This window comes from Podarcis raffonei, chromosome 4, assembly GCF_027172205.1.
Source record: "Podarcis raffonei isolate rPodRaf1 chromosome 4, rPodRaf1.pri, whole genome shotgun sequence".
Taxonomy (NCBI): domain Eukaryota; kingdom Metazoa; phylum Chordata; class Lepidosauria; order Squamata; family Lacertidae; genus Podarcis; species Podarcis raffonei.
The window spans coordinates 10,187,898-10,202,559 of record NC_070605.1 but is presented as its reverse complement, the minus strand read 5'-3'; the positions used below and the strand labels follow the sequence as shown (position 1 = coordinate 10,202,559).

The window sequence follows — 14,662 nt, the reverse complement described above, 5'->3', positions numbered from 1 at the left end:
GTCTATCGTACATTTCTCCATGTGGCACACAAACACACAATTTAGGGAGGAATTCAATATAGAGCTAGAACATTTCTGCCTACCTGATTGAATGATCTGCCCTTTCTTCCACCCACCCACACACCTGAGCTGATTTTTGGGGGTCAGAACAGCCAGAAACCCATACCCTCCAACATTTCTCCAATGAAAATAGGGACGTCCCATTCCATAATGATATTTTACTGTTTATACCCCACACACCTTACTGGGTTGCCCCAGCAACTCCCAACATATATAAAACAATAATAAAACATTAAAAGAAAACCTTCCCTACACAGGATTGCCTTTAGATTGTGGGAATGTGCAGGGATGCAGGAGAGGATATCTTGATTGTAGCCTTTCCAACTTGTGTTAACAAGTTCCACAATTTAGCAGAGTAACATTCCCCTTTTTAAACTCACAGTGGATGCGTTTGCTCAGGCTCACCAAAGGCTCTATAATAACTTTCCCCCTTATTCCCTCATAAAAGATAAAACACGACACAGTCTTCTATAAAAGTATAAAAAGAGTTTACTCACTCACATTCTGTTCACAATCGGATCCCAGAAGGCAGACTTAGCTTAGAAAAGTTACATACACTTCAAAACTATCTCATAAGGAGTCAGTCCCTTTGTCCTCTCTTGCCAAGAGAGCATCTTTGGCTAAGCAGATGTTGCTTCTTCGATGTATGTAGTCAAAAGGGAGAGAGATGGCTGCCCTGCCCTGTGCTTTTGTTGTTACCCGCGCAGGTGAGGCCACGCCCACCTCTAGTCACATGCAGAGGAAGTCTGTCCCAGCCCAGAAGGAAACAGGAAGTTTACCTGCTGGCTGGACAAACATTCCTCCCCATGTGTAAACATGTTCACTCTAGGAATGTTGTACTTGACTGCTCTTGTGTTTCATATCCCACGCAGATGGCTCGGGGTTCGGTTAAGTCCACACCCTCCAACATTTTTCCAATGAAAATAGGGACATCTTAAGGAAAAGTGGGACAATAGGGGATCAAATCAGAAACTGGGACGGCTTCTCTAAAGCAGGGAGGTCCCTGGAAAATAGGGACACTTGGAGGGTCTGCATAAACACAGAAGGGGAGAGGGATTTTGGGTTCAAGTTCTGCTTGTGGTTTTCCTATTGGGGCATCTGGTTGGCCACTGTGAGAACAGGATTCTGGATTAGATGGGCCACTGGCCTGAATCAGCAGGCTCCTCTTATGTTCTTACGTTAATTTCGGAAGGGGGGAGAGGGCAGGTCCATAGCTATGTGGAGGTTAGCCGGTCCCCCCCCCAGGGGGCGCCATTGAAGTTTCCAGTCTGTGTGTGTGTGTACACAAATGTGCATTGGGGTGTGTGTGCCAAACTGAGTCTTTGGCCTGGGTGAAATAAAGTCTAGTCTCGGATGTTGACATCAACCCAGGCCTCTTCAGATGGATGCGAGCCCACGAGTGCCCCATTGGCGACCCTGACCCACTTCTCAGCACTCACGCCCCAAATGTGGAACCTCTCCTCCACCCCTGAGGTTTACTCCTCACCCCATACCAAAAGCTGATAAAAACGGATAAGCTTTGCGTGTTTAGACCTTTAAACCTCCCCCTTAAATAAATTCAGACAAGACTCAAATTTTGGTTTTTGGCAGAATTTAGGCCACAACTTTATTGATTACAGAAAGTGACTGGTTGCATAGGCTCTGGTTCGACTAGCTCCCTGCACTGTTGCAGGTAGCGCTGACCCAGGGCACCAGCATAGGTCAGCCAAGGGTGAACACCTGGATAAGCGGGAAGCTGGGAACAGGCTATCTCTGCCACCCAAATGCCCCCCTGGACTCAGGCACGGGCACAACCCCCTCACAGGGCTTGACCAAACCATCGAGCCCCTGGATTTCTTTAACGGAATACCCTTCACATAGGGATGGCGAGAGCATTCTCCCATCCCTATCCCCTGAACCTTACAAGTTGTGACGATTTACTACGCGGCAGGCGAAACCCAAATGACAACAGCCAATCAGCCGAGTGGGGGAAATTCCTGCCGTGCCCCTGTCCCAATGACAGACGACACACGACGGCATAGCAAGGTCAAGCGCAAAGCCCCAAAAGTAGGGAGAGGTGGGCGGGTGTTCTGAATGCATGCGCCGAAAGAGGAAGCTCTGGGTCATGTGCATGGGCATAAATAGGTCCCTCGAACCATCTGGACTGCATCCCATTGGCCTGATTGTACCCAGCTTCGAGGGACTTACCAATCGGGTGTTGTGGCTTTCCAAACGTACCCACCCACAACACAGGGTTAGGTTGCCAGGTCTCACCGCAACAGGTGCCCTCTTTAAGGGAGGACCCGATTTGTCTAGCTTTCGAGGCAGCTTTCTGATAAACCTCTACCTGACTGAACCTAATTTTTAATCAGCCCCTCCTGTCGTTTTATTTTATTGGCTTAAATAGTCACATTATCATGTTCGTATGCTGTAAACGGCTCTGTAAAATTAGTATTGAAAAGCGGTATTAAAAATACTGCTTCTTCTTGTTGGTTCTTATCCTGGCTCCGCTCCTGACAGGGACTCAAGGAGGCTTACAGATAAATTACAAACAGCTAAACAGTTAAAACAGTTTAAAAACCAAAAAAAAAAAAAAAGCATGGAAGGATAGGCCCAGGCTACATCCCGTCAGCAGCTTTGTGGGCATCAAAGTCCCCTTCCCATCCTTACATGCGCTTCCAGAACATTCTGGAGCGTTTCCTTTCCCCTTGCTTTTCAGTCAGATCTGGCAGTCTTGGCTGTCCCATTTGCCAAACCAAACTTTCAAAGTTCAGAGCTGGAGAAGGCTTTGAAGGGGTGGGTGGTGACTAATGGCTAAGCCCATTGCTGAGGTAAAAGCCTCACATGGCGCGGGTTCAAACTCCTCAGAGGCGGCTCCGGATAAGGGTTCCACTGATCAAAGCATCTGGTTCCAAGCCTGCCTCTAATCCAGGTCTTTAAGAGAGTCGGCGAAGTAGCCATTTGCCGGTGGCAGGGAATAAATCACACCCATAAAACGTGTCCATTAGAGACCAGAGGGTATTCACCTCAGGGTCTCAAGATGGCACATGGAGAAACTGAGGCGAGGTGCAAGTGTCATTTTAGCGCAGCTAGAGGTGGACCTTCCTTTTGAGCCGTGGCCATCACCGAACTGCTGAGAGGGTCATTCTCCAGCTGTGAGCCGTAAAAGACTTTTTATGAGCAAAAGGAGAACAGTTTACGGCCACGCCAGCTAGATGATAAAAGCTGCACGGGAAGTAGCTCTTCGTGTTTCAGCCTGACCTGGCTGGGTGGCTGGGATAGAATCCTTTCCAAAATGTCTGCTTCTCTTCCGTTTACCCCTCAGATTTCCAGCTGCAACATGGAGACAAAACACCGTCTTCTCGGCCGCAACATGGTCAACTGTGGGCCTTTTGTGCTCCACGAAGCGAGTTTTTACCTGTCTCTCTAGCAACCCTTCCCATTTTTTTATTATTTTCTAGGCATTCCGCCTCCACTTTCACTCGAAAGCAGTGCAGCTTTTAAGAGTAATGAATGAGGGGTGTGGGTGGCACTGTGGGTTAAACCACAGAGCCTAGACTTGCCGATCAGAAGGGCGGCGGTTCAAATCCCCGCGACGGGGTGAGCTCCCATCGCTCGGTCCCTGCTCCTGCCCACCTAGCAGTTCAAAAGCACGTCAAAGTACAAGTAGATAAATAGGTACCATTCCGGTGGGAAGGTAACGGCGTTTCCGTGCGCTGCTCTGGTTCGCCAGAAGCGGCTTAGTCATGCTGGCCACATGACCCGGAAGCTGTACGCCGGCTCCCTCGTCAAATAAAGCGAGATGAGGGCCGCAATCCCAGAGTCGGTCACGACTGGACCTAATGGTCAGGGGTCCCTTTACCTTTACCTTATGAATGAATGACTGAATCTCCAGACAGCTGTGTGGGTTAGCAGTGAAAAGTCTGGTGCCAGGAAATCCAGGGTTCAAACAACAACAACAACAACAACTTATTACTTATACCCCGCCCATCCAGCTGGGTTTCCCCAGCCACTCTGGGCGGCTTCCAACAGGAGATTAAAAACACATTAAAGCATCAGACATTAAAAACTTCCCTAAAGAGGGCTGCCTTCAGATGTCTTCTAAAAGTCAGATAGTTGTTTATTGCTTTGACGTCTGATGGGAGGGCGTTCCACAGGGCAGGCACCACTACCGAGAAGGCCCTGTGCCTGGTTCCCTCTAACTTTGCTTCTCTCAGGGAGGGAACCACCAGAAGGCCCTTGGAGCTGGACCTCAGTGTCTGGGCCGAACGATGGGGGTGGAGATGCTCCTTCAGGTATATGGGGCTGAGGCTGTTTAGGGCTTGTGGAATCTCAGAACAACCATCAGTCCACCAAAAGGGGCTTTTTCCTGGTGCAGGTGATGATTTCCTTATTAACTACATTTCTATCCCACCTGTTTCTCCAATGAGCTCAAGGTGACATACATGGTTCTGCCCCACCTCAGCTAATTCCCACAACAACCCTGTGAGGTTGTTAGGCTGAGAGGTGATGACTGGCCCTACGTCACCCAGAGAACCTCATGGCCAAGTGGGGATTTGAACCCTGCTCTCCCAGGGCCACTATATATAATCACTATACCTTGCCTCAAGCAGCAACATTTATTGGGCTGACACCAGCAGTTACCTGTAACCTATAAGCATCTGTAAGACCATCCCATATCATCGGGCATAGTGTCACAATGTGGGGATGTTTGTATCACTGTGGTCTAAACCACTGAGCCTCTTGGCCTTGCCAATTGGAAAGCCAGCGATTTGAATCCCCGTGACAGAGTGAGCTCCCGTTGCTCTGTCCCAGCTCCTGCCAACCTAGCAGCTCGAAAGCACACCAGTGCAAGTAGATAAATAGGTACCCCTGTGGTGGGAAGGTAAATGGTGTTTCCATGTGCTCTGGCACTTGTCACAGTGTCCCATGTGCCAGAAGTGGTTTAGTCCTGCTGGCCACATGACCCAGAAAGCTGTCTGTGGACAAATAATAATAATAAGAATAATAATTTATTTATTTATACCTCACCCTTCCCAGTTCAAAAACCGGGCTCAGGGTGGCTAACAACAAATTTAAAACACTTTAAAACACTTAATTATAAAAGCAGCATAAACGACAGTATAAAACATGAATAACAATAAATTTCAAAAATCAATTAGATAATCCCCAGGGCTAGCTGGCTGAATTGGTCCTACTTGGGCCAGCGAGGAGGCCAGGGGAGAATTAGCTGTGGGGTCTCAGAGCGAGTGATCTTCATAAAAGGGGAGGGGGAGGGAAGAGAAGGGAAATAAAAGATCAGGCTGAATTCAAATTGAAGGCCAGGCGGAATAGTTCTGTCTTACAGGCCCGACGGAAGGAGGTTAAATCCTGAAGGGCCCTAGTCTCATGGCACAGAGCATTCCACCAGGTCGGAGCCATCACTGAGAAGGCCCTAGCCTTGGTGGAGGCTAGTCTGACTTCCTTAGGGCCTGGGACCTCTAAACTATGGTTATTCATAGACCTTAAGGTCCTCTGTGGGGCAGACCAGGAGAGGCGGTCCCATAGATACGAGGGCCAGTTCCCTCAGCCTGAAAAGCGAGATGAGCGCTGCACCCCATAGTCGAATGGGACTTAACTGTCCAGGGGTTCTTCACCTTTACCTTAGTGTCACAACATCGTTGGGAAAGCCATGGGGGTCACCTCTGTTGATAGGATTAAATAGCGGGAATGAGACTCGAGGACATTGACGGCAAATCAATCAAAGATCTGTGCCCAGTGGGGACGTGAAATCTCTGGCAACGGGGAGCTGCTTCTGAGAACAGACACAGAATGAGATGGTTCACTTCAGTCCAGCCTTACGGCTGCGCAAACTGCTTAGGATGTTTTCAGATAGGGATTAGGGGAACGGGGAAGTGTGCTGCAAGCTGGGAACTGGTTTCCGTCAACCGCGAGATGCTGTGTGTTTGGTTATAAAATTCATTAAAGCCGGATCGAATGGGGACGCCTGTCAGGGTTCTAGGAGCGCCAAGTCTCCTTCTCTGGGACTTTTGAGGATTGCCAAAATTGCTAATGGTGACGGCCGGGTGTGTTTCTTTCTTCGCCTTCCCAGAGCCTTGTTCAAGACTCCCTCGGTTCTAGCCCTGAACCAGACGCAGCACTGCAAGCAGCTGGAAGGGCTGGTGGTTTCGCAAGTCCAGCTGTGTCGGAGCAACCTGGAGCTGATGCAAACCATCATCCAGGCCGCACGGGAAGTGATCAAGACGTGCCGCAAGACGTTCTCCGACATGCGGTGGAATTGCTCCTCCATCGAGCTGGCGCCCAACTACCTCCTGGATTTGGAGAGAGGTAAGGTGGTGCTGTGAGTTAAACCACAGAGCCTAGGGCTTGCTGATCAGAAGGTCGGCGGTTCGAATCCCCATGACGGTGTGAGCTCCCATTGCTCGGTCCCTGCTCCTGCCAACCTAGCAGTTTGAAAGCACGTCAAAGTGCAAGTAGATCAATAGGTACCACTCTGGTGGGAAGGTAAACGGCGTTTCCGTGCGCTGCTCTGGGTTGCCAGAAGCAGCTTAGTCATGCTGGCCACATGACCCGGAAGCTGTACGCCGGTTCCATCGGCCAATAAAGCGAGATGAGCGCTGCAACCCCAGAGTTGGCCATGACTGGACCTAATGGTCAGGGGTCCCTTTACCTTTAAAAGGGTGCTATTTGCATAACACACATTTAGTGCCTCGATTCTGCAGACTGGCTGTAGCTCAGAGGCAGAGAACCTGCATGCAAAACATCCCTTCTTCAATCCCTGGAGCTTACAGGTGGGGCTGGGAACGATCAGGGTAGGCAGTACTGAGTCAATGGTCCAGCTCATTATTAAGGCAGCACCCTATGTTCTGAGAGAATTACCTCTCTCCCCCTGACCTAGCCACTGTGATCCACATGACGGTCATCTCCAGACTGGATTATTGTAACTCACTCTATGTGGGGCTGCCCTTGAGGCTGACCCAGAAACTCCAGCAGGTGCAGAATGCTGCAGCGAGACTCCTTATGGGGTCCTCGCTACGGGATCACATTCACCCAGTGCTATACCAGCTGCACTGGCTCCCAGCAGAGTACAGGATCAGGTTCAAGGTGCTGGTTTTAACCTTTAAAGCCCTATACAGCCTAGGACCCTCGTACCTACGGGACCGCCTCTCCTGGTATGTCCCACAGAGGACCTTACTGTCTTCAAACAAAAACATCTTGGACATCCCAGGCCACAGGGAGGTTAGGCTGGCCTCAACCAGAGCCAGGGCTTTTTCGGCCGTGGCCCCCATCTGGTGGAACGCTCTGTCCCAAGAGACTAGGGCCCTGCGGGACTTGACATCTTTCTGTGGGGCCTGCAAGACAGAGCTGTTCTACCAGGCCTTTGGCCAAGGCACAGTCTGACCCCTTCCTTTGGTAATCCTCATAAAACTCTAGCCCATTGGTTGCCATTAATTTGATTCTGAATTGATTTTGGAATGAATTGATTTTCGAAGGTATTTCAATTAATTAATTGATTGTGATTTTATGTAAACTGTGTTACTTTTACTGTTGTTAGCCACTCTGAGCCCAGTTTCGGCTGGGGAGGGTGGGATATAAATTATTATTATTATTATTATTATTATTATCATCATCATCATCATCATCATTCATATAACTGATATGTAGGGCCATCCCAAGGCATTTTGTTGAACACAGGCACAGAGAATGCATCTCTATGGGTACCACACCTGCTTTGTATGCAGAAGGTCCCCAATTTAATCCTTGGCATCTACAGGTAGGGTTTGGAATGTCCCCTGCCTCAAACTTTGCAGAGCAATGGCCTTACTTATTATAAAGCAGTTCTCTTAAATGGCAAGTTGATGCCTTCCCCCCCATGTATGGAAATGGACTGGACTGACAGTTGAATCTTACTTCCGCACTGGCAACAGAATACAGTCCCCAAGGACACCTGGGGACAGCTGGCTGGTTTAGTGGGTACGTAACAGGCCCACGGCAAGGGACGCGGGTGGCGCTGTGGGTTAAACCACAGAGCCTAGGACTTGCCGATCAGAAGGTTGGCGGTTCGAATCCCCGCGACGGGGTGAGCTCCCGTTGCTCGGTCCCTGCTCCTCCCAACCTAGCAGTTCGAAAACATGTCACAGTCCAAGTAGATAAATAGGTACCGCTCCGGCGGGAAGGTAAATGCCGTTTCCATGCGCTGCTCTGGTTCGCCAGAAGCGACTTAGTCATGCTGGTCACATGACCCGGAAGCTGTACGCCGGCTCCCTCGGCCAATAAAGCGAGATGAGCGCTGCAATCCCAGAGTCGTCTGCGACTGGACCTAATGGTCAGGGGTCCCCTTTAACAGGCCCATGGCACGCTTCACTATGCCATCCAGCAGAGGGGAATCGCCAGGGGGCACAGGCGGAGGAACAGTGTGGAGGGGCTGCCTTCCTGTGTCTGCCACCTGAGGCAATGACCTCACTCTGCCTAATGAGAGGGCTGGTTCTCTCATCTCTTAGTTAGATGAATAGCTCTGCTGGTCAGAGCTTAGTGCTGATAACGCCAAGGTTGCAGGTTGGATTTCCATATGGGGCAGCTGCATATTCCTGCATTGCAAGGGGTTGAACTAAATGATCCTCAAGGTCCCTTCAATTATACCTTGATTGCGTATAGTTTGCTATCGAGTGACTTCCCAAAAAGGCCTTGAGACTTGCAGGTATAGGGCAGTATAATAATAATAATAATAATAATAATAATAATAATAATAATAATACTACAGAAAATAAGAAAATGTGAATATTCTGGCTCTATTTTCAGTGAATATTCAGTGCCTACAGGCATTCGGTGATATCTGTGATTTCTGTATAGTGGTACCTCAGGATGCGAATAGGATCCATTCCGGAGCCCTGTTTGCATCCTGAATAGAACGTAAGACACGACGGCGCGTCTGCGCGTGTGCGGGTCACGTTTTGCCTCTTCCGCACGTGCGCGTGATGTCATTTTGCGCATCTGCGCATGCACGAGCTGCGAAACCTGGAAGTAACGCACTCCGTTACTTATGGGTTGCCGTGGAGCGCAACCGGAAAGCTCAACCTGAAGCACATTCAACCCGAGGTATGACTGTATTGGGTATTTTATTTAATATTGGACATTTTACAGTTTTGGGTGGTTTTTGGCAGGTGTTTTTGGCACCTAGTAGTACTTGCTAGATGAGAAGCGATGAACTTTAGAGGTTGACAGCCTGATTATCACGAGAGCTTCCGAGATTTCCTATTCATTGAACCATGTTTCCCTCCCCCGTTTGTTTTCTACCCGACTGAAAATCCAGTGGAAATGTATTCCTATCGACCTTTCTGTCTCCGCAGGCACCAGGGAGTCGGCCTTTGTGTACGCCCTCTCCGCCGCAGCCATCAGCCACACCATCGCCAGAGCCTGCACCACCGGGGACCTCCCTGGCTGCTCCTGTGGTCCCATCCCAGGTGAGACACCTGGACCTGGGTATCGCTGGGGAGGATGTGCTGACAACCTCAACTATGGTCTTGTCATGGGGTCCAAATTTTCAGATGCTCCCATGAAGATGAAAAAATCAGGATCACAAGCCAATAAGCTGATGCATCTGCACAACAGTGAAGTAGGGAGACAGGTAACCAATTCCAAAAAGAGATGTTCTCATTATGCAATCGCCGTCCGGGGTTAACAAAAGGGTTGGAAGCCGGTACAGATTCAACCAGCAATTGGGCTGAACCTGTGTACAAAGGGAAAGCTTTGGGCTGGGCCATCACCCTGCCAAGAAGCAAATGGAGCTGGAATCTTCAAGCTGGCAGACTGTGGGTACCATTAAGGGAAACTGAGCAGGAGACCCATTGCACCAGTATGTTTTCTCCTGCGGTCACTCGTGGCAGAGTTCCTGGAGGGAGATATTGGCCAGTTCTCTGGCTTCCACCGAGAAGGCCCTCTCCCCAAATCCTTACCCTGCATGCCTGTGGTTCAGCACAGGCACCAGGTTCAATCCTTGTCATCTTCAGGGTCCCTGTTTGAGACCCTGGAGAGCCAGTGCTAGTCAGTTTGATGGTCTCATTGAGTCCCAACCCTTTGGCGTTCCTGGGGGAGTCCATCCATTCTCTGCTCTGTGCCCATTAATGTTTCAGTTATTGCCTTGCATATCCATGTTATGGCTTGCCATTCATTCTTTTTTTCCAGTTTCCACTAAGCCTTCTGTTTTGGTCTGGCTCCCACCGCCCTTGCTCAGCAAGCAAAAATGCCTGGCTGAGTTTGCCTACCCTAACCCAAATCAATAGGACTTTTACTCCTGAATGGAGATGTTTAGACTTGCAGCTTACAAACAGAGGCTGCATAGCGCTTGCTTCCTAAGTTAACTATACTTTTGCAACCAGCTGGTGTGGTTGGCTGCTCACTTTCAGAGGCGGCTGCATGGACAAAAACAGGTGGAGAAGTGAATCTAAAAGTAGAAGATTTCTGCAAATGAATTCTAAAAGTGCAGAAGCCCATTCAAAACTGCAACCAAACCTTCCAGGGATTTTGCCCATTGGTTGAGGGGGACGCGGGTGGCGCTGTGGTCTAAACCACTGAGCCTCTTGGGCTTGCCGACCAGAAGGTTGGCGGTTGGAATCTCGGTGGTGCTCTGTCCCAGCTTCTGCCAACCCAGCAGTTCGAAAGCACGCCAGTGCAAGTAGATAAATAGGTACCGCTGCAGCGAGAAGGAAAATGGAATTTCCGTGTGCTCTGGTTTCCATCACGGTGTTCCGTTGCACCAGAAGCGGTTTAGTCATGCTGGGCACATGACCCGGAAAGCTGTCTGTGGACAAACAAATGAGCGCCACAACCCCATAGTTGCCTTTGACTGGATTTAACCATCCAGAGTTTACCTTTACATGTTACTTGAGTGGGCATGTCAACTCCTTACTGAGGCTATCCTCACTGTGGCAAGATATGAAGCAACCTCTTTGGCTAGTAGATTCCAGATGGAGTGACTTTTCATGCCTCTGAATTCCATTTCTGTGTATTATTATTATTATTTTATTTTAAAAAGAAAGAAATAGCTCCAGTTGTAAAGGGGTTTGTTTGAGCCACATCCTCCACCACGACTCAGAGATGTGCTTCTGTGTACTTCTTCCCATCATGAGCAAAAGCAGCGTGAATTGTTTCATGGTGTAACAGAGTAGCATAAGCAAAAATGGTGGGTCCTTGCCCCTGTGAGCTTACAATCTAAATTGCGGCAGTGGGCCAAGACGGCGGAGGGTGGAGCGGGGCAGGGAGGTGGAGTCAAGGGGCAAAGAGAGATAAACGGGGCAGAATCGAAATGCTTCCCCAGACCTATGCAAATTACCGTATTTTTCGCTCTATAGGACACACTTTTTCCCCTCCAAAAATGAAGGGGAAATGTGTGTGTGTCCTATGCAGCGAATGCAGGCTCCTTGGCTTCGCTGCGACGCGCCTGACCTGGAAGCTGGAGGAGGAACAGAAGGGTCTCCTTCCTGTGCCTTCTCCCTTTCTGCGCAGCGCCTCTCCTGTGAAGGAGACACTTCTGTTCCTCCTCCCACTTCGCAGTGACGCGCCTGTCCAGCGAAGCCCGAAGAGGAACAGAAGGGACTCCTTCTGTTTCTTTTCCAGCTTCGCTGAAGGGGCAGCGCCCTTCAGTGACGTGCCTGTCCTGGCTTCTGCCTTAGCCCTGCGCAGCCTCTTCAGGCAGAGGGAGCCTTCATCTCACTGCCCTGAAGAGGCTTGGAGCGGTTATCCCAGAAGCCAGAACAGCCACACGATATCCCAGAAGCCAGATCCCTCTTGCTGTTCTGGCTTCTGGGGTTCAGAATAATTTTTTCTTGTTTTCCGCCTTCCAAAACTAGGTGCGCCCTATGGTCCGGTGCGCCCTATGGAGCGAAAAATACGGTATATACAAATGAGTTTCATTCACGTGCCCAAGACGCACAGCCTTGATTGTAACGCAGTGAGGACATTTACTCCTTTCAGCCTTTCCCTGGGAGGGGCGGCAACAGTTGGGGGATGATGGTGAGCATTTGAGCAAAAGGGAAAAGTCACTTCAAAATCCCTGTGCTTCTCTTTCTACAGGCCCTGAAAGCTTCTCTGGAGATGAAATGCAAATGCCATGGAGTATCTGGTTCCTGCTCGATCAAGACCTGCTGGAGGGGGCTTCAGGAACTGAGAGACATTGCCCTGGATTTAAAAAACAAATACCTTTCAGCTACAAAGGTGGTGCATCGGCCTATGGGCACCCGCAAGCATCTAGTCCCCAAGGATCTTGACATCCGCCCGGTAAAGGAGACGGAGCTGGTTTATTTGCAAAGCTCGCCTGATTTCTGCATGAAGAACGAGAAAGTGGGATCGCACGGGACTCAGGACAGGTAAATGCTCTCCAGGTGGAAGCTGTTCTTCATCCTCCTCTCGCTTAGTAAAGGGTAAAGGGTACCCCTGACCATTAGGTCCAGTCGTGGCTGACTCTGGGGTTGCATTGCTCATCTCGCTTTATTGACCGAGAGAGCCGGCGTACACCTTCCGGGTCATGTGGCCAGCATGACTAAGCTACTTCTGGCGAACCAGAGCAGCGCACGGAAACGCTGTTTACCTTCCTGCTGGAGCGGTACCTATTTATTTATTTATCTACTTGCACTTTGACGTGCTTTCGAACTGCTAGGTGGGCAGGAGCAGGGACCTTCTGATCGGCAAGTCCTAGGCTCTGTGGTTTAACTTAGTAGTTCCCTCCAAATCACCACCACTAAGCCTAAGTCGTTAAAATCTTCTTTCTGCAGTAAATACTCAGGAAACAAGACTTGATGCCAGTGCCCAGAAAACCCTGCAGGCCAGTGGTTGATTCAAGGGTCTGTGTTTTGCAAATCCATTGGGCTTCGGAGCCAGGACTCAATGGAGTCTGACTCATTCGGAAATGTATTGCACATCCTTAGAATCAGCAGTCTGCAGGTGGCATCCAGTCCCCAAGTGTTTCTTTAAAAAAAAGTTTTAATCTTCTTAAAATAACAATAATAACATATTTTCTGCTTGTTCTTCATCCATGGGGTTCTTGTTAGTGGTTTGGGGTATGCTTGGGTGTCCAAAACAGCTATAGTCCCCCAAGCAAGGAACCTCTTCTTACTGCTAGAAAGGACCCTTTCTTCCGTTGTGTCTTTGGAAGAAAGTCTTGGAGCTCAGGGAAGGAGGGCTCCTTTCTGTTTGCCAAGACTTTCATGCAATGGCTTTTAAAAGTATGAAGAGGTCTTCCCTTCTCCTGCTTTCCCCATCCAATTGCAGCACTGTGGTGGGGAGAACCCCCCTCACTTCTCTGCTGATTGGCAGAAGTGTGGGGGATCTGAACGGATGTGAGTGAGCGTGGGCACCTGCCTGTCCAAACGTGTGGGCATTGAGTGTCTGGTCTGTATGTGCATCCAGAAGAGTCCTGCTGGATCAGTCCAAAGTTGTGCGCCGGGTACACGCAGGTTTCAGCACCTGCTGCCCAGTAGTTTCAGCACCACGGATAGTTCCCCATGAGCCACGTTGCTCTGACCAAGGCTGGAGGTCAGCTGAGGCCCTTATGAGACCCTTCTTCCTAAGCTCCACCCAATTACCCGAAATATTAGGGCTCTTAAGAACCAACCTTCTGGCCTACACGCAGTCACTTCCTCGACTTACTGTGGTCTCCCACTTGCCATGCTGCCTGAGCTATTGGTCAGGTGTGGAACAGGTAACACAGGCTCCGTTTCCTCCTCCTCTGAGCTCAAGGCCATGATACCTGAGATCCTAGGAGCCACTGCCAGTCAGAGTAGACCATGCTTGGCTAGTTGAATATAGTATGACATTGTGTAAGGTGGTTTCCTATTTTTCCATGCTGAATCGGGCTCTGTGGCTGAGACCGAGGCCACACCTTACAGTTTAAAGTACTGCTATACCACTTTTACAGTCATGGCTCCCCCCAAAGAATCCTGGGAACTGTATCTAGATAGACTTATGCTAAGCTAGACAAGCCAAGGATCTGATTCTATCTAAGGCTGTTTCCACCATCTCCATGTTACTGCCCTCATTCCTCAGCTGTACAGTCTTGTCTTGGTATCCTCTTTTCCATCTGGAAGATCCATTGTCAGACAAATGACCCGTGTCCGTGGCAAAACAAAAGGGCTTGTGTTTGGGGATTGGAGAACCCAAAAGTCAGCCCTCCAACTGGCCTGGAGATGACCCAACACCGTTGACATCCAAAGTGCTTTGGATTTGTACAGGGAGGTTATCCAAGATCCCTCGGCACACGTTTATTTGTTTTTAAAGCCGTATCCTGGTTGAATTCCCACTCAAAGCATTGAATTTCTGCCTTACAGAATTCCAGTTGGACACAACCACATTTTTAATAATCGTCTGCTTTCCCCCCTTCCTTCCCTCCTCTGTCTTGCCGTCTTGAATTGCTGCCTTCAGTCAGCCAGGCAATATTGCTGTGCTCAGTTAAACAGTGGCTGCTCTTTGCTCTGAGAATCTTTGCTCGACATATTCCTTTAATTTTTGGGGAGTTACTGTTCGGTTGATGATGATGATGATTTATTTGTACCCCATCCATCCGGCTGGGTTTCCCCAGCCACTCTGGGAGGCTCCCAACAGAATATTAAAAACACGATAAACCATCAAACAT

General features: G+C 49.4%; 1 protein-coding gene across 1 annotated transcript in view; it reads left to right on the top strand.

The window, feature by feature from the left end:
• WNT11 (Wnt family member 11) overlaps positions 1-14,662 on the top strand; it is a 61,095-nt gene that overhangs the window by 26,490 nt on the left and 19,943 nt on the right. The window contains exons 3-5 of the mRNA XM_053385453.1: positions 6,131-6,366; positions 9,387-9,664; positions 12,109-12,401. Of these exons, the coding sequence (XP_053241428.1) occupies positions 6,131-6,366; positions 9,387-9,664; positions 12,109-12,401 (807 nt within the window). The remainder of the gene's footprint in view (positions 1-6,130; positions 6,367-9,386; positions 9,665-12,108; positions 12,402-14,662) is intronic.